At 44.3% G+C, this 20,234-nt stretch overlaps 4 protein-coding genes across 6 annotated transcripts in view; 2 read left to right on the top strand and 2 right to left on the bottom strand.

The window, feature by feature from the left end:
• LOC5504200 (anoctamin-10) overlaps positions 1-11,668 on the top strand; it is a 37,070-nt gene extending 25,402 nt beyond the window's left edge. For both annotated transcript variants that reach the window (XM_048721141.1, XM_048721140.1), the window contains exons 11-14: positions 6,544-6,735; positions 8,447-8,578; positions 8,828-8,938; positions 10,801-11,668. In XM_048721141.1, the coding sequence (XP_048577098.1) occupies positions 6,544-6,735; positions 8,447-8,578; positions 8,828-8,938; positions 10,801-10,845 (480 nt within the window). In that variant the 3' untranslated portion in view covers positions 10,846-11,668. The remainder of the gene's footprint in view (positions 1-6,543; positions 6,736-8,446; positions 8,579-8,827; positions 8,939-10,800) is intronic.
• A 399-nt stretch (positions 11,669-12,067) lies between these two features.
• LOC5504195 (bifunctional polynucleotide phosphatase/kinase) lies at positions 12,068-20,209 on the bottom strand. Of its 2 annotated transcripts, none has more exons than XM_032372476.2 (17): positions 19,934-20,209; positions 19,431-19,477; positions 18,655-19,332; positions 18,227-18,306; positions 18,004-18,061; positions 17,908-17,928; positions 17,505-17,591; positions 17,096-17,167; positions 16,981-17,029; positions 16,832-16,899; positions 16,666-16,758; positions 16,517-16,588; positions 14,891-14,918; positions 14,498-14,559; positions 13,886-13,995; positions 12,874-13,029; positions 12,068-12,328 (listed from the first exon to the last, which is right to left on the bottom strand). In XM_032372476.2, the coding sequence occupies exons 1-17, from the start codon at positions 20,175-20,177 to the stop codon at positions 12,208-12,210; spliced, it is 2,046 nt and encodes a 681-aa protein (XP_032228367.2). In that variant the 5' UTR covers positions 20,178-20,209; the 3' UTR covers positions 12,068-12,207. The 2 variants fall into 2 exon arrangements, with proteins under 2 accessions (XP_032228367.2, XP_001625139.3); XM_001625089.3 differs by having other exon boundaries at positions 19,418-19,477; positions 19,934-20,184.
• Positions 15,272-15,678, bottom strand: LOC5502003 (late histone H2B.L4). Its single transcript, XM_001623182.3, has one exon. The coding sequence runs from the start codon at positions 15,661-15,663 to the stop codon at positions 15,295-15,297; it is 369 nt and encodes a 122-aa protein (XP_001623232.2). The 5' UTR covers positions 15,664-15,678; the 3' UTR covers positions 15,272-15,294.
• On the top strand, positions 15,967-16,522 carry LOC5502001 (late histone H2A.2.2). The gene has a single exon (XM_001623180.3). It carries the CDS (start codon positions 15,987-15,989, stop codon positions 16,362-16,364), a length of 378 nt encoding a protein of 125 aa, XP_001623230.1. The 5' UTR covers positions 15,967-15,986; the 3' UTR covers positions 16,365-16,522.
• Positions 20,210-20,234: the final 25 nt, after the last annotated feature.

The raw sequence follows: 20,234 nt of genomic DNA, 5'->3' as shown, positions 1-20,234 counted from the left end.
TAGGGACCACCTGCACAGTGAGCCATGCACTAACACACTGCACCACACAAGCTGTACCTAGGGACCACCTGCACAGTGAGCCATGCACTAACACACTGCACCACACAAGCTGTACCTAGGGACCACCTCCACAGTCAGCCATGTACTAACAAACTGCACCACACAAGCTGTACCTAGGGACCACATGCATAGTGAGCCATGCACCAACACACTGCACCACACAAGCTGTACCTAGGGACCACCTGCACAGTGAGCCATGCACTAACAAACTGCACCACACAAGCTGTACCTAGGGACCACCTCCACAGTGAGCCATGCAATAACACACTGCACCACACAAGCTGTATCTAGGGACTACCTGCACAATGAATCATACACCAACACACTGCACCACACAAGCCGTGCCTAGGGACCACCTGCACAGTGAGCCATGCACTAACAAACTGCATCACACAAGCTGTACCTAGGGACCACCTGCACAGTGAGCCATGTACTAACACACTGCACCCTACAAGCTGTACCTAGGGACCACCTGCACAGTGAGCCATGCACTAACAAACTGTACCACACAAGCTGTAACTAGGGACCACCTGCACAGTGAGCCATGCACTAACAAACTGCACCACACAAGCTGTACCTAGGGACCACCTGCACAGTGAGCCATGCACTAACAAACTGCACCACACAAGCTGTACCTAGGGACCACCTCCACAGTGAGCCATGCAATAACACACTGCACCACACAAGCTGTATCTAGGGACTACCTGCACAATGAGTCATACACCAACACACTGCACCACACAAGCTGTGCCTAGGGACCACCTGCACAGTGAGCCATGTACTAACACACTGCACCACACAAGCTGTACCTAGGGACCACCTGCACAGTGAGCCATGTACTAACACACTGCACCACACAAGCTGTACCTAGGGACCACCTGCACAGTGAGCCATGCACTAACAAACTGTACCACACAAGCTGTAACTAGGGACCACCTGCACAGTGAGCCATGCACTAACAAACTGTACCACACAAACTGTAACTAGGGACCACCTGCACAGTGAGCCATGCACTAACAAACTGCACCACACAAGCTGTACCTAGGGACCACCTGCACAGTGAGCCATGTACTAACACACTGCACCACACAAGCTGTGCCTAGGGACCACCTGCACAGTGAGCCATGTACTAACACACTGCACCACACAAGCTGTGCCTAGGGACCACCTGCACAGTGAGCCATGCACTAACACACTGCACCACACAAGCTGTACCTAGGGACTACCTGCACAGTGAGCCATGCACTAACAAACTGCACCACACAAGCTGTACCTAGGGACCACCTGCACAGTGAGCCATGCACTAACAAACTGCACCACACAAGCTGTATCTAGGGACCACCTGCACAGTGAGCCATGTACTAACACACTGCACCACACAAGCTGTACCTAGGGACCACCTGCACAATGAGCCATGCACTAACAAACTGCACCACACAAGCTGTACCTAGGGACCACCTGCACAGTGAGCCATGTACTAACACACTGCACCACACAAGCTGTACCTAGGGACCACCTGCACAGTGAGCCATGCACTAACACACTGTACCACACACGCTGTACCTAGGGACTACCTGCACAGAGAGCCATGCACTAACACACTACACCACACAAGCTGTACCTAGGGACCACCTGCACAATGAGCCATGCACTAACACACTGCACCACACAAGCTGTACCTAGGGACCACCTGCACAGTGAGCCATGTACTAGCACACTGCACCAAACAAGCTGTACCTAGGGACCACCTGCACAGTGAACCATGCACTAACACACTGCACCACACAAGCTGTACCTAGGGACCACATGCACAGTGAACCATGCACTAACACACTGCACCAAACAAGCTGTACCTAGGGACCACCTGCACAGTGAGCCATGTACTAGCACACTGCACCAAACAAGCTGTACCTAGGGACCACCTGCATAGTGAGCCATGCACTAACAAACTGCATCACACAAGCTGTACCTAGGGACCACCTGCACAGTGAGCCATGTACTAACACACTGCACCCCACAAGCTGTACCTAGGGACCACATGCACAATGAGTCATACACCAACACACTGCACCACACAAGCTGTACCTAGGGACCACCTGCACAGTGAACCATGCACTAACACACTGCACCACACAAGCTGTATCTAGGGACCACCTCCACAGTGAGCCATACACCAACACACTGCACTACACAAGCTGTACCTAGGGACCACCTGCACAGTGAGCCATGCACTAACACACTGCACCACACAAGCTGTATCTAGGGACCACCTCCACAGTGAGCCATGCACTAACAAACTGCACCACACAAGCTGTACCTAGGGACCACATGCACAGTGAGCCATGCACTAACACACTGCACCACACAAGCTGTACCTAGGGACCACATGCACAGTGAGCCATGCAATAACACACTGCACCACACAAGCTGTATCTAGGGACTACCTGCACAATGAATCATACACCAACACACTGCACCACACAAGCCGTGCCTAGGGACCACCTGCACAGTGAGCCATGCACTAACAAACTGCATCACACAAGCTGTACCTAGGGACCACATGCACAGTGAGCCATGCACTAACACACTGCACCACACAAGCTGTACCTAGGGACCACATGCACAGTGAGCCATGCAATAACACACTGCACCACACAAGCTGTATCTAGGGACTACCTGCACAATGAATCATACACCAACACACTGCACCACACAAGCCGTGCCTAGGGACCACCTGCACAGTGAGCCATGCACTAACAAACTGCATCACACAAGCTGTACCTAGGGACCACCTGCACAGTGAGCCATGTACTAACACACTGCACCCCACAAGCTGTACCTAGGGACCACCTGCACAGTGAGCCATGCACTAACAAACTGCACCACACAAGCTGTACCTAGGGACCACCTGCACAGTGAGCTATGCACTAACAAACTGTACCACACAAGCTGTACCTAGGGACCACCTGCACAGTGAGCCATGCACTAACAAACTGCACCACACAAGCTGTACCTAGGGACCACCTGCACAGTGAGCCATGCACTAACAAACTGCACCACACAAGCTGTACCTAGGGACCACCTGCACAGTGAGCCATGCAATAACACACTGCACCACACAAGCTGTATCTAGGGACTACCTGCACAATGAATCATACACCAACACACTGCACCACACAAGCCGTGCCTAGGGACCACCTGCACAGTGAGCCATGCACTAACAAACTGCATCACACAAGCTGTACCTAGGGACCACCTGCACAGTGAGCCATGCACTAACAAACTGCACCACACAAGCTGTACCTAGGGACCACCTGCACAGTGAGCCATGCACTAACAAACTGCACCACACAAGCTGTACCTAGGGACCACCTGCACAGTGAGCCATGCACTAACAAACTGTACCACACAAGCTGTACCTAGGGACCACCTGCACAGTGAGCCATGCACTAACAAACTGCACCACACAAGCTGTACCTAGGGACCACCTGCACAGTGAGCCATGCACTAACAAACTGCACCACACAAGCTGTACCTAGGGACCACCTCCACAGTGAGCCATGCAATAACACACTGCACCACACAAGCTGTACCTAGGGACCACCTGCACAGTGAGCCATGCACCTACACACTGCACCCCACAAGCTGTAACTAGGGACCACCTGCACAGTGAGCCATGCACCTACACACTGCACCCCACAAGCTGTATCTAGGGACTACCTGCACAATGAGTCATACACCAACACACTGCACCACACAAGCTGTACCTAGAGACCACCTGCACAGAGAGCCATGCACTAACAAACTGAATCACACAAGGTGTACCTAGGGACCACCTGCACAGTGAGCCATGCAATAACACACTGCACCCCACAAGCTGTACCTAGGGACCACCTGCACAGTCAGCCATGTACTAACAAACTGCACCACACAAGCTGTACCTAGGGACCACATGCATAGTGAGCCATGCACTAACACACTACACCACACAAGCTGTACCTAGGGACCACATGAATAGTGAGCCATGCACTAACACACTGCACCACACAAGCTGTAGCTAGGGACCACCTGCACAGTGAGCCATGCACTGACACACTGCACCACACAAGCCGTACCTAGGGACCACCTGCACATTGAGCCATGCACTAACACACTGCACCACACAAGCTGTACCGAGGGACCACCTGCAGAGTGAGCGATGAACTGACACACTGCACCACACAAGCTGTACCCAAGGACCACCTGCACAGTGAGCCATGCACTAACACACTGCACCACACAAGCTGTGCCTAGGAACCACCTGCACAGTGAACCATGCACTAACACACTGCACCACACAAGCTGTACCTAGGGACCACCTGCACAGTGAGCCATGCACTGACACACTGCACCACACAAGCCGTACCTAGGGACCACCTGCACATTGAGCCATGCACTAACACACTGCACCACACAAGCTGTACCGAGGGACCACCTGCACAGTGAGCCATGCACTAACACATTGCACCACACAAGCTGTACCTAGGGACCACCTGCACAGTGAGCGATGTACTGACACACTGCACCACACAAGCTGTACCCAAGGACCACCTGCACAGTGAGCCATGCACTAACACACTGCACCACACACGCTGTACCTAGGGACCATCTGTACAGTGCGTCATGCACTAAGACACTGCACCTTACAAGCTGTACCTAGGGACCACCTCCACAGTGAGCCATGAAATAACACACTGCATCACACAAGCTGTACCTAGGGACCACCTGCACAGTGAGCCATGCAATAACACACTGCACCACACACGCTGTACCTAGGGACCATCTGTACAGTGCGTCATGCACTAAGACACTGCACCATACAAGCTGTACCTAGGGACCACCTGCACAGTGAGCCATGCACTAACACACTGCACCACACAAGCTGTACCTAGGGACCACCTGCACAGTGAGCCATGCAATAACACACTGCACCACACAAGCTGTACCTAGGGACCACCTGCACAGTGAGCCATGTACTGACACACTGCATCACATAAGCTTAGACCAGACCTAGGACTTTTGCGCTGGACATTCTGGCTCGCGTGAAAGATCGCTGATTGGTACATGTTCGCGCATGTGCATGCAATAAATACTCTTTTTCACGCGAGCCAGAATATCGAGCGCAAAGAAAGTCCCAGGTCCTCCTTTGCACTGAGCCGTAGAACAGCCTGCACTCGCAAGCTAAGAAAACCCTATTTGGTTGTCAGACTTGTTATTATCCGGGATATGTAAGTTTTGTGGCGGAAAAATTATTGGCGGTAAAACTTTAACGCGCGTGAGTAATTGTTTAATTCCAAATATGGTGTTTACTGTAGGTTCCAACTTCATAAATTCATTCGTCTGTTTCATGTTCTCTTTATGTTTCTTCTGCTCATCTATCACTGTGCTGTGTGTCGTAGGACATGTTCTCTGTATGTTTCTTCTGCTCATCTATCACTGTGCTGTGTACCGTAGGACATGTTCTCTGTATGTTTCTTCTGCTCATCTATCACTGTGCTGTGTACCGTAGGACATGTTCTCTGTATGTTTCTTCTGCTCATCTATCACTGTGCTGTGTACCGTAGGACATGTTCTCTGTATGTTTCTTCTGCTCATCTATCACTGTGCTGTGTACCGTAGGACATGTTCTCTGTATGTTTCTTCTGCTCATCTATCACTGTGCTGTGTACCGTAGGACATGTTCTCTGTATGTTTCTTCTGCTCATCTATCACTGTGCTGTGTATCGTAGGACATGTTCTCTGTATGTTTCTTCTGCTCATCTATCACTGTGCTGTGTAACGTAGGACATGTTCTCTGTATGTTTCTTCTGCTCATCTATCACTGTGCTGTGTACCGTAGGACATGTTCTCTGTATGTTTCTTCTGCTCATCTATCACTGTGCTGTGTGTCGTAGGACATGTTCTCTGTATGTTTCTTCTGCTCATCTATCACTGTGCTGTGTAACGTAGGACATGTTCTCTGTATGTTTCTTCTGCTCATCTATCACTGTGCTGTTTGTCGTAGGACATGTTCTCTGTATGTTTCTTCTGCTCATCTATCACTGTGCTGTGTAACGTAGGACATGTTCTCTGTATGTTTCTTCTGCTCATCTATCACTGTGCTGTGTACCGTAGGACATGTTCTCTGTATGTTTCTTCTGCTCATCTATCACTGTGCTGTGTGTCGTAGGACATGTTCTCTGTATGTTTCTTCTGCTCATCTATCACTGTGCTGTGTAACGTAGGACATGTTCTCTGTATGTTTCTTCTGCTCATCTATCACTGTGCTGTGTAACGTAAAACATGTTCTCTGTATGTTTCTTCTGCTCATCTATCACTGTGCTGTGTAACGTAGGACATGTTCTCTGTATGTTTCTTCTGCTCATCTATCACTGTGCTGTGTATCGTAGGACATGTTCTCTGTATGTTTCTTCTGCTCATCTATCACTGTGCTGTGTACCGTAGGACACGTTTGGTGATTACTTGGAGCTGTTCCTTCAGTTTGGATACACGTTTCTCTTCTCGTCGGCGTACCCCATGGCTGCATTCTGGGCCCTCCTCAACAATGTCATCGAGATCCGCACCGACGCCTTCAAAATGTGTCGCATTTTTCAGCGGCCTTTCTCACAACCCGCATCTTCGATAGGCGCGTGGCAGGTAAGTGGTGCACATCCGGGATACAGGGGCGTGCACATCCGGGATACAGGGGCGTGCACATACGGGATACAGGGGCGTGCACATACGGGATACAGGGGCGTGCATATCCGGGATACAGGGGCGTGTACATCCGGGATACAGGGGCGTGCACATCCGGGATACAGGGGCGTGCACATCCGGGATACAGGAGCGTGCACATCCGGGATACAGGGGCGTGCACATCCGGGATACAGGGGCGTGCACATACCGGATACAGGGGCGTGCACATACGGGATACAGGGGACGTGTCCAGAGAAAATCGCAGGGCTGGGCCAGAGTTGGAAATTCACTAACCACGGATCAATTTAACTCAAATCGTCATCTACAGTTCTGGTAATATAGGTCGAACTAGCTACCTTTTATATCAATTGAACACATAAAATTTACCGTCTTCTCAACTACCAACGAAGGTGTCAACTGGAGTCGAAGTAATCTCGTCAAATGAGCAGGGTGGGGTCAGGACTCCTCGGACCCCTCTGGACACGAGCCTGGGATCCACCTACACCAGGGCGGCGTTTATTCATAAATCACTGGTTTTTGATGTAACAAGCAAAGTTAAAAGTACAGGCTAAGAAACATTGACGCAGGCTTGCGCAATGCTGTGGAATAGTTTCTCCTCTTATGAATAAAGGGCCAAGTCTCTAAAAGAGCCTAAAGACATTTCGCCAAACAGCCTTTCAGGGAGACGTTCTGACGCTCTGATATCGTCGTACAGCATACGCCCCTTTTAGAAACCAGCTTTTTACAAGAGAGCTCTAGGTAAAGATATGTATCGTAACTAGTCCAAGGTTCTCACCGCAAAGTTTCGTAAATGCAATCACTAACGTAAATATGATTTAGATTATTTATACGGTTTGATTGTTTACTAATTATGTTAAGATTTTATTTTTTCAAGTAAACTTTACAGTTTAACACTGTAGATGCGATTTCTTTAGGACCGCAATATTATTTATTCTTATTTCGATATCCAATCTACCATAATTAATTTGAGAGTTTTGCGGTTTATGGCGTTTTTCTGTGCGGTTTCTGTGCGTCACCCCCCTTACGCCTCCTCTCTAAACGAGAAAATGTGTTACTCGCCAGGCGATAGCCTGCTTGCAGGCGGTACTCGGTGTTATTATCGCGGAAAACCCTCTCCGTTCGGTGATCGGGCGCCATCTTGTATTTTAAGCCGCGTGGTTCCTGATGGCGCCCGATCACCGAACGGCGAGGGTTTTCCGCGATAATAACACCGAGTACCGCCTGCGAGAAGGCTAGCCAGGCGATAATCCACGTCTAGTAACCCTCTTAGGATTATGATTATGGGTAACAAAAATGTCAAAACCTCGGTCTTTGAAAAAGAGTTACTTTCATCATGGGTTATTGGACATCTTTACTCCAAAGGGATGTCTAATTCTTTGTTAGTGTCGAATAAACCTTTTATTCCTACTAATAGTGGGGAAAGAAAAAAAGCGCCGCTGTAGGTAGAATTACTCATTTACCAGGCAGCGGTTACACAGCGCATCGTTTGGAAGGTCGTAAGTTCGTAGGTACAGAGCTCGCTGTAGGAGCGCAACCAAGGCAAATATATCCAATTTAAGTAGGAATAAGTAGTTTATTCGGCATTAGCAAGCTTTAGACATCCTATAATTCGTGATTGCATTGCTGACGTAGGGGGTCCTTGATTTTGCAGGCGGCATTCGAGGCGATGAGTGTCATCGCCGTCATCACGAACTGCGCTCTGATCGGAATGGCCGCCAACAGTGCCCACTGGTTACCAGACCTCTCCCCGGCTAACGCCGTCCTGATGTTCGTTGCCATCGAGGTAGGTAAATCGGGTAGCCTGTGTAGGCCTATCGGGTAGGCTGTGTGAAGTGTGTGTCTTGCCTCTGTGGGTCAGCCGCCAGTTTCTCATCCTAACTATCGAGTTTGGTAAAGTATCTATTCCCATCGGCCAATTTGGGGAGACTGCTGCGATGTTTTCGATTGAATTTGATAAATAAAACGTAAGATTTTCTTTTAAGGCTGTTACTTTGATATTCTGATATGCATTTAAGATTCATTTTGTTTGCAGCATTTTCTGCTGGGGGTCAAATTCCTGGTAGCCATGGTGATCCCTGACGTTCCCCAATGGGTACAGGACGAGATGGCTAAACAGGATTATCAGGCTAAACTGGCTTTGATGGTGAGTGATAAACAGGATTATCAGGCTAAACTGGCTTTGAAGGTGAGTGATAAACAGGATTATTAGGCTAAACTGGCTTTGATGGTGAGTGATAAACAGGATTATCAGGCTAAACTGGCTTTGATGGTGAGTGATAAACAGGATTATCAGGCTGAACTGGCTTTGATGGTGAGTGATAAACAGGGTTATCAGGCTGCCCTGAAGAAGTCTAATTAAAGACGAAAATTTGGGAGTCTGCCCTGAAGAAGTCTTATTAAAGGCGAAAATTTGGGAGTCTGCCCTGAAGGAGTCTTATTAAAGACGAAAATTTGGGAGTCTGCCCTGAAGAAGTCTTATTAAATACGAAAATTTGGGAGTCTGCCCTGAAGAAGTCTAATTAACACGAAAATTTGGCAGAGTCGAATTCCAGTTTTTGGTGTACTGTATTTCATTCTTCTGGTTCACGAACACGGCTATTTGGGCCTTAAAAAAAGCCTTAAAAAAAGTAGAAAAAAAAGCTTGAAGGACACATTTCATCCTTCTGTACTGAATACTATGATTTATTTCCCACCAGTTCGAGCAGTTTCAACCCATGTGTGCTCATGTTAAAAAGAGACTAACGCCGCGCGTTAATTAACGAGGAAACAATTGATAATTCAGACATTGTTTTATTGTTAGCAGCATATTCACCTCCTGTGTAATCATTAATGTTTTTCTCTCGCCTGTAGAAAATCAAGGTATTTTCCATGTTTTGTACTCATCTTATTTGTGCCCTGCCCAAAAGCAAAACGCCGGCGCACAAAATAGACACCAATGAGCGTTAGAGAAATTGGTAATCAAAAGTAGTGCACTACCATCTTTCCCGAATGTTAACCAGTAAGAACATACCTACTCTTTCATGTCATATTTAAAAAGTTGAAACTGGTCAGGTCTTATTAATCAACGATTCTCTTAGAAAGACAGCAAGAAGCAATTGACTTTTTCAAATGTGTGGCTCTAAGAAGAACCGTTGTTTGTAGTTTTGTCGGGATTCGATTATCTGCGTCGGTCCTCGAGTTGATATTGTCGTGGTCAATGGTCGAGTTCAGTTTGTCCGTGGTCAATGTCCTTAAGGTCTCTCACAAGCTGTTTACTGTAGACTATGCCCTCGAATACGCCTTGCAAGTAGAATTCCTCTGCTCAAAGCTGTCTTTTTCTCTCCTGTTGTAAACACAGCCTCCTCGTAGAGTCTTACTGACTGTCGTATTACGGGTTTGTAATAGCGTCTGGTCGCTCTCTCTGCACGCCTTGGGCTGTGATATCCATTCGCATGTCCGTTTGACTTCGGGTTTAGGCGCCTGGAGTACCTCATCCTTGTCCTTCTTTTTGTTGACTGCTTGCGACGGGCCATTACTTCAAATGTCTTTTCTGCTTCACCTCCAGAATAAGTTTGACGGAACTGACGCATTAGCTCGAAACTTACATATTGCGCCCTTCGCTGTTATTGGTTAGTGATTGTAAACTCTGGTTTGCTAGCCAATCAAATGTGCGAGTTGCTGATTGATCAGCCAATAAGATCGTTGGATTTTCGATCCGCGTTTGTTCTGATATAAAACGAATCTGTTATAAGGTGTGAAGCAATAGAATGGACTGTTCGTCGGTTGCATGCATGCCGCCTTAACGAGGGAAGAATAGGTTGATCACACATTGTCCCAGCCATTCTCATAAAAAAACGCGTTAGGCATCTCCCGCGTTGCCTATTGCTATTATCTTGTCTCTAACTTATCCAATAAGGATGAGTAATGTATTATAAAAATTGCTTCAGAATTTTATTTCCTTTGATAGACTCGTCACTATACGTGCACATCAGCGCCACATATTCAAGCTGCTCCGTTTTTTTTCAGGAACATGGAAAGCGGCATACTCCATCCAAGGAAACAACCATTTAATATCCGCCATATGGTCGAAGAAGTAATCCAAAATACCTCGGCCATTGCTATTTGGTATAAGCACTATAATCTTATTAAAAAAAGGTATAGCTAGAAAGACGGTATAAACAAAAATGAAGGAATGGCAAGAAAGAAGGTAAAACAAGAAAGACGGTATAACAAAAATGAAGGAATGACAAGAAAGAAGGTATAACAAGAAAGACGGTATAACAAAAATGAAGGTATGACAAGAAAAAAGGTATAGCTCAAAAAGGCGGCGTAACTAGAAAGGCGGAATAACCAGAAAGACGGCATAACTAAAAGGCGGCATAGCTAAAACAAGGCGGTATAACTAGAAAGACAGCATTACTAGAAAGGCGGCATAGCTAAAACAAGGTGGTATAACTAGAAAGGCAGCATAACTAGAAAGGCAGCATAACTAGAAAGGCGGTATAACTAGATAGGCGGCAAGCCAGAAAGACCTTATAACTAGAAAACGGTATGACTAGTCGGCATAGCTAGAAAGACGGTAATAAGAAAAAGGCATTAGGTAAGTTTGCAACCATTTTTCTGTGTCAAGAAAGACTATTTTTTCGTAAATAAGATTTATCCATGAAACTGTTAGTATATTTTACACGGTCAGTAACGAACTTTTGCTCTCTTTGTCTTCTATTCTATATCACTCGGCCTTTATTACCTCGGCCTTGTTGATACGAACTTACTTGAAGTTCGGGTTTAGTAGTTTAATTAGTCTCGAATCATCGACTAGTACATGTAAATAATAATATTGTTATTAATGCAAATTGTGCAACTAGTAAATAATAAACCTAATTGGAATTGTAAAGTGTGATAAAATACTTGTTCAAGAACGCGAAGTGAGCGTCAACACTATACTAAATTCCTCCGTTTTTCAAATAATAGGGGTCCTGTGGTATTTAAACGCAAAGACAAGCCATGGCAGGTCGATGAATGCTGTCTTTTTGCGGATTGCCCCCCCCCCCCCCCCAAAAAAAAAAATACATACCAGGCCCATTTCGTCAGGATGGTTCAATTATTAATTTTCCTCCCCCCCCCCCCCCCCCCCCCCCAGAAAAAAAAACAAATAATAACCCTACATACCAGGCCCATTTAGTGGATGTTTAGGTTCAATTATTATCAGTTAGGCTAAGTTTAAACGTATTATCCATGAGCCGTATTTAATGCAAATACATGCAAATGAATCAAGTCGATTGTTTTATCTTCATTTGCATTGAATACGGCTCATGGATAATACGACGTGTGAACTTAGCCTACGTTCCAGAAAGCTTCGAGACGGCCTGCCAAAACCCACTTTTTCGCGTTCAAATACAACAAGATTCCGATCATCTGATCATTTAGATCTCCCTAGGTATGTAAGGACTGCATATACAGATCCCTAGTCTCTTGGTTTTTGAACACAGCTTTGAAGTGGATCTTCAAGATCTCGTCGAATCCTTCACTGACCGAGGGCTCTTTGTAGCTAGATCTGTGAAATACAAAAACACCGTCCTCAGAATGGCTGAAGCATTTCTCTACAATCCGCTGCGTACAGCGCCTTAGCGAAACGGAGACATTTCAATATACGTTTCTGTCTACCTCAGTCCTGGCTAAAGTAGGCGACATGTAGCGCGCGACACTTTTTGTAGAGCGCGATTCGAAAATCTTTCTCTACCATCCGAGAGACATTTCTTTGTCGCTGCTACAAAATTTGTTGCGCGCTATAATGTATCTCTTAGGTGGCTAAACTAGGAGAAATGCAGGCGACTTTAGCCAAGTTTATTTGCAACTTTTCTGGTATTCATAGGTTTTTGTATTCCTACACCTTGCTTGTAGGCTTTAAATGCAACTTTCTAAAGAAACAATCCTTATTTAATTCTAGCGACCCCAATAATCAGAATAACATGCTAAAGTTGTGATGTTTGCTCCATTGATCTCAAGCACACACCTATTTCATTGTATTGTCGCGTAACGCCGGTTCACGACAACCTTCCGGCGACCGACAATAAATGAATTCTTTTCACTGGTACTCACTTGTAACTGTTGAACGCCATGAACCCGACATGTTTGTACGAACTGTCGGTGTTTGTCATCTCTCGCACGGCATTGTTGTGTTTGGCGTGCTCCAGGGAAATGTCCATAACAAAGCAACGAACAGGAACTTTAGCGTGCTTTGCGCACTCGATATACCTTGAGACATAAAGCTTAGGGTCAGGGCCAGTTTGTCATCATTGCACATCCTTGCAGCTATAGGGCCAGTATAATTGTGTTTATTCCTTTGGCATTTTTTAGTGAATTTGGTAAAACAAATATAAAGCTATGTTTTTGGATGTATATATTGAGAAGATTTATCTGTATATTCCTATTTCAAATAAGGTTGCAGTCGGATAATGCATGTGACATAGCCCACACTGCTTAATGGGCAACAAATAAAAAAGCACATGAATCTATGTATCGTAACCCGCAGTGCTTCATGGGTATCAAGTAAAAAACAAATAAGCGTGAATAAAATACAAATCCAGGTTTCAAAAGCTGCAGAATTCTTCTTTACAATCTTATGAACATTCACATAGCTTTTAGATACAAGGATTCGGCCGTTTATGCGCTACCCATGAACCACCGCGGGCTACGACACTGATTCTCCGATGCAACCTAATCTCGGTGCATTCATTCATGTATCTATCCATTCGCGCAGTTAATTTACGATATAGGAATACGATAATATGGGTTGAGGAAACCATTAGTAAAAGAACAAGAAACATTAAGCTTGTGCAACAGAGATAAATGATGCACCGGCTCATTTTGTGGGCGGTAAGCTAGACCATTCGGTAGGTACCTTCTCTTAGGACTCCTAGGACCTTCTGAGAGAAATTCACTTTCTCCCAATTTAATTTAGCTATGTGCCTACCTTTGCATAGCCTGCATTCATTTGGGTTGGGGTCATTAAAAAATGGGTTTGTTTACAATTTTCACTGGGATAGGCCGACCGAGGATCCCCAACGAACACAAACATACGAATGATCCCAAACAAGAACTATCCTAATACCTTTTTCTGGACTCCTGGTCAGGGTTAGTGTTGTCGACCACCACGTGTTTTCCCTGTGACAGGGCTGCGCGACACGCAGACACGCACTTCTGCCATGTGCCCAAAGTGTCCTGGGAACAACAAACACATTACAAATGAGGGAATGGATCCAAAATTTCCAGAGGACCAGCCAATATCACTAATGGCTAGAAGAGGGAGTAGGGAAACTATTGATTGTGTGTGCCTCTAGGGATTTCATACGTTTCGTTATTTAAGTCTAGGAGTGTAGGCTTATTTATGCATATGATAATGCTTCAATGTACTTCACCCATGATGGTACCCAAAAATTAAGGAAATGTCCAGTACAGGGCAAGGCTGTGACTCCCGCCTATACTTCGGCTCATATGCCTTTTTGAGAACAGAAACCCTGTTTGCAGTGTCGCTGGACTTTTCAGATGCAGTCCAACAACAAATCCAGTGACAGACATACTCACGGCTCAGAGTAAAGCTTTGCGAAGATATTACAGTATTTTTAGGCTTGACGAAACCAGGTGTCTCGACCCACTAAATCTGTTTTTCCAGTTTCACTGGTATAAATCTAGTTTTCCACTTTCACTGGTATTATATCCATACCCTGTTAATGCGTGTGTAACCTTTGGGAACGAGGTATTCCTTTGCAAAAGTCGTCTTACCGGCTAAAAGAGAAAAAACGAAAAAAAAATTAATAAATAAAAAAGGTCTCTTGCGTGTCGTCATCTAAAAAAATGAATTAGCACGGATTATCTATTTTACCACTGTAGTCCAAGATTAAATCCCTGTCCTTGGTCAATAAATAATTTGGTCTGGACGGGTAAAAGCGATATTTAAATCATATTTATTTCATTATGACAATGAATTTCTCGGAGTTGACTTCTATATATTAGTCGCTTCTGCCGCTCATAAGCATGCGGTGAAAGAGAAGTCCATCAGGAAAGACTTCTATATCGACAATCAAATGGTCATATTTTTTGTACTTTTCATACTTACATCCTGGGGACCCAACCATCACAATCAGCTTGAAAAAAAAAGCCACGTTAGATGCATTTATTGAACATGAACAATTTGCATTTGTTTACAACAAGGAACCTGTCAGTCAAACCCCTTAAGTAGCGGTAGTGATTGGCGGGTTTTTAAAAGCCCATGCAGTAGTGCTTTTGCAAATTCGCGCTCTTTTTCAAAAGAAATATTTTTTGTTTATCTTTTCTAGACGCAGCTTCCTATGAAAAATATCCCGACCAACTAAATACTTATGTTATTGCAAAGGAAACACTAGAGTTATTGAGTTTCGAAGCATGAGATCATACACTTTATTTCATGTGGGTGGCTCCAAAAAGAGCCGTTTTTTTCTTCTTCTTTTCTTTCTTTTTCTGTCGTTGCAGGGGTTGCGCCGTTTACTTGCTGCTGGTGTACTTGGTGACGGCCTTGGTCCCCTCGCTCACGGCGTGCTTGGCCAGCTCACCGGGGAGAAGCAGACGAACAGCCGTCTGGACTTCCCTGGAGGAAATGGTCGACCTCTTGTTGTAGTGCGCCAGGCGGGAAGCTTCACCAGCGATGCGCTCGAAGATGTCGTTCACGAACGAGTTCATGATGCCCATGGCCTTGCTCGAGATACCGGTGTCGGGGTGAACTTGCTTCAGCACCTTGTAGATGTAGATAGCATAGCTTTCCTTTCTCTTTCTGTTCTTCTTCTTCTTTTCGCCCTGCTTTTTACCGGGTTTCTTCACTACTTTCGCTGCTGCTACTGCTGCTTTCGGAGGCATTTTGAACAAGTTTTGCACTCAAATGAATAAGTGTCATCGATGCCTTGGGGCTATTTATGCTTGAGAAGCGGATCGAAATGTAGCATCAAACTGGCTTCCAAGGATATAAACGTCAACCTGCAATTGGCTAAAATGCGAGCAAACGCTAAAGGAAGCATGTATGCAATTTTCTTGACTTTCCCATGATTTTTGATTGGCTAATCCTCAATGTCTTTCGCGCGCTGATTGGAGAATTTCGATCCACACTCTAGTATAAAAGCAGTCCCCCCCCCGAAGAAATGTAAGTTTTATATAGTGCGGTTCACTTGTGAAAACGGAACAAAATGTCAGGTCGTGGAAAAGGAGGAAAGTCCCGTGCAAAGGGCAAATCCCGTTCAGCTAGAGCAGGTCTGCAGTTCCCTGTCGGCCGTGTTCACCGCTTTCTTCGCAAAGGCAACTACGCCGAGCGTGTTGGTGCTGGCGCTCCGGTCTACATGGCCGCCGTGCTCGAGTACCTGAGCGCTGAGATCCTCGAGTTGGCCGGCAACGCTGCCCGCGACAACAAGAAGACCAGGATCATCCCCCGTCACTTGCAGTTGGCTGTCAGGAACGACGAGGAGTTGAATAAGTTGCTCGGCGGTGTGACCATCGCTCAGGGCGGCGTACTACCCAACATCCAGGCCGTGCTGTTGCCCAAGCGATCGGAGAAGAAATCCAAGTAGACACATACAGAAATCAAACACAAAACGGCTCTTTTAAGAGCCACCAAATCTAACAAGTGATGGTTTCATGCTTCGAAAATAATTAATTTAATAGTAAGGATGCGATGGATATCAATAAATGTACGACAAAACAAACAATAAAAAATGTTCACCTCTGGGGTATTCGATGTTAGATTTGACGAAGTCGGTGTAAACAGAGGTCTATTGCCATCAAGTAGTTTTCGCTACAACAAAACATGTTTCTTTTTTATAAAAAATAAAATAATTGATTTTAAAACAAATAGTTAACCAGGTGTCCTACCGGATTAAATACGGGCCAGTTGAAGGGAGCAGGTTTTTTGCCCAAAAAGAACTCTTCGGGTGTGTAGAATTTTATGTCGATTTTCGCAGCGAACTGGAAATAGTTGATAAAAAATTGTGACATTTTTTACATCTTTTCGTTTCGTTCGAATAGAAATAGTTCTTACAGTTCGATCGCTACATGAAAAGTCTTTCTTTTTCTTTGGCTCCCAGTTTACAGGACGGCCAGCAGCATCTAAAAGGCATTAATTGAAGAATATTAAAGAATAATATGTGAGTTTTCAATCGCGGTTTGAGAGAAAAAAAAAGTGATCACCTCCAATATACATGCATTCTTCTTTGTTGACAGGAACTGACTGGTTTGCCTAAAAAAATGTTCCATAATTAATATATTCACAAGTACTCCTCAGATAATAACTACTGTAACTTACTTTTTCAAGAAGATATTTCCACATTCCCGTGCAAGGCTTTCGATAATGACCAGTCCCTGGAGATATTAGCACCTACAAAAAAGAACTGAGATTTACCCCTCTTGATAATTGACAATGGTTTAGCGGGAAAAAGCATGTAGCAACCAAAAAAAAAAAACATTATAGACGGCAACAGAAAAAAAATGAAGAAACAGCCACAGCTTTATTACAGCTTTATTTATAGGGTATGACCTCAATGGACAAAGTAGAATTTCTTGGATTACTAGTCATGGGAGAGAAGAGGGGAGATTTTTGGCAATAGCTGAAGAATTATGACTCAGTCTGGAAAAATTGGGAGGCTACCAAATTTACAGAATATTCATACTAAATAATTGTTTTCATATTTTTGGTGCTAAAAATCTTTACCTACCTGTGTTGGTACGCCAAGCAAATCCAAAATGCGCTGAATTTTCACCTTGAAGTCTGGTACACTGACTTTTTTCTTAGCTATACCATTCTAAAACAACAAGTTTGGATCTGTACTTTAAACTGGTAATGCAATCCGACAGTGGGGAGTGCTGGATTTTCCAAAAGGTGTTTTGGTTGTTTAATTTATGAAAACCATACCAAAGTCTTCACAGAATGCAGTTGTCAGGCAGTAGAGCTACAGAAAATAAGATATTTAAATAGAAACAAGCCCTTTCTGGTGTAAAAAATATCTGGCTGATTCATAAGCACTGTAAAAGTTGTTCTTTGTTGTTATTTTGCCACCACAAGCTCAGTGCATACCCAAGTTTGCCTGAATCCTGCACTGCCATAAATAGGCAACCCACCTGATTGGTGAAAAAGACAATCTGCAAAAAAGAATAACAGTTAAACTCAAATGTTGGTCACCTTCTAAAAGAAATATGGCAGGAAAAAAAAGATACCTTATAACCATCTCTCCATAACTGTTTCAGCTTTCCAGGGATTTGAGGAAAAAGAATCCTAAAAATACAAATAAGCTAACAACTAGTATGACGATGATTTTATGGATCAAGATTTACTCCAAATATCCTAGGGTTGGAACAAGCAGAAATTTATATTTTCTTATAATCAAGTTTCAAAAATAGCTTACCAACAGAGTAAGAGTTGATCTGTAAAAAAACTTACGTCCAGTCTGCAGTGTTGGTGGGGAATACTTTGCCAGATTTTGTGGTGATTATTGTACCATCGAGATCAAAACCTGCAATCTGAAACAAAACACATCCTTATCTACCCTGCAGGTGTTTCTATGCAACTTTGATTAAAACCTGTGATGCTAAAGCAATAATAATATATCCAAACTTCCCTTCTCTCTTTGAAATGTTTCTAAAAAAATATGTAAAGAAATGTGCAATTGTTTTTTTTGTGTGTGCTACGTAGACAGATCCCCGCTCATCACAAGGCTAGTATGAGTAACACAACATATTTGTAGAAGTATATTTTGCCCATTTTACCAAGATCTTGCCCCTCCATATTTATGGTAAGACTTTTTTTCACTTTAAAGGAACTTATGATATACAGCCCAAGCATACACAATTCTAGAAATAATCTTACACCTTTTTTCTTCCCTCAACACCTTTGGATGTGAACACCAGCAACTCTCCTGGAATTTCACTCCATTCCGAAGCATTACTAGGATTGGCAAAATTCTGCTGACTGTCACCGTTTAGATTCAATGCACTGTCAACACCAGAAGAACAGCCAAGATCTTCAATCTTCTTATGTTTAGACTTCAATTCTTCTACCATTTCCTCACCAAACTCTTTCTTTACTTCATCATAGTCAATATCTTCCAAGCTCCTCTTACTGCCTTGAATCAGTTCACCTATGTTCAATTTAGATCGTTTTGTATCTGTGTTCTCTTGATCAATTTTCCTTTTATTTCCTATCTTTTTGCTTGGAGAACTGAGAGAGTCATAGTCAATAGCTTCCAAGCATTTCTCACTGTCTTTAATCTGTTTAACTTTGTTCAACTCTAATCCTTTTGTCTCTGTGTTTTCTTGATCAACATCCCTTTTTCTGTCTATCTTTTTGCTTGGAGAACTGAGAGAGTCCTTTTTCTCCTGTGATGACCATTCATCAGCTATAGGTGTGGATGGTTGACCGGATGTTGTGAAAGTGATATAATGCAAATAGTTTGTATGCAACAAACCAAACATTTCACTAGGCCTTAGCACAGCAGATTCTCCTTTCTGAAGGTTTTTATTATTCACAGTGCTTGGGTTGTTGCCAACCTATGCAGAAAAAAAAGCATCAGGATAATTGAAAGCACAGTTATACACAATCAAAAGTCAATAAACTTTGTTTGATAGTAACCACCTGATTGAAATACCTGTTCAATAAGAACCTCTTTCTTCATATAGTTTGCTGTCATTTTCACTTTAAAAAATAAACCAAAAACTATATGTAAGTTCATAAGCAGCAGGTGGAGGGGGGCTGGGGGGGGGGTGATAACTCCACCCCTTTTTCAGATAGACAATGCACGTGACAATATAAAATATAAATTGCATTTTAGTGTCTAAAATTAGCATTTAAGACACTAAAACGGTCTTCAGTCCCAAAATTTTGTCTTTTGATGGACGATGGATAGTCACACAATCCCCCCACCCCCCTAGACCTTCCATTCAGATCACGCTCAGATTCCCTGGTTTCACACTGGTACTGGCACTGGTTTAACTAGTATAGTTAAGTTCTAAGCAAACAGCCCACCCCTGACCATAGGGAGATGTGTTCCGAAGTTCTTCGACTATATTTCATTTGCCTTGTGGTCAGCCCAGCGGTGGTAGTTGATGTTATCGCTGACTGGACGGGGCTTAAATAAACACTGGTTTCTACCTTGGGTTTTGGAACACTTCTTGTCGGCGACTTGGGTCTCCCTGCTTCTACCGACAATGACCTTCTCACCGTCGGGTAAAGAAATGGGTGGATGGGTATTTTCACAAGAATGCAGAAAACACTCCATGTTTACCAACCTATGTATGCAGCTAGAGTATCTGTTAATCCTTAGTAAACGTGTTAAACTCAAGTATTTGGCGGGAAAGAACGATATTATGATTCGTCTGCCATATCGGCCGAGCATTCCTGCTGAAGTATGGTTTCTAATTTACACCACAGCGATACCAAAAACCATATATAT

Source organism: Nematostella vectensis, chromosome 13 (genome assembly GCF_932526225.1).
Source record: "Nematostella vectensis chromosome 13, jaNemVect1.1, whole genome shotgun sequence".
NCBI lineage: Eukaryota > Metazoa > Cnidaria > Anthozoa > Actiniaria > Edwardsiidae > Nematostella > Nematostella vectensis.
The sequence above is the reverse complement of the archived record's forward strand: the minus strand, read 5'-3'. Positions and strand labels throughout refer to the sequence as shown.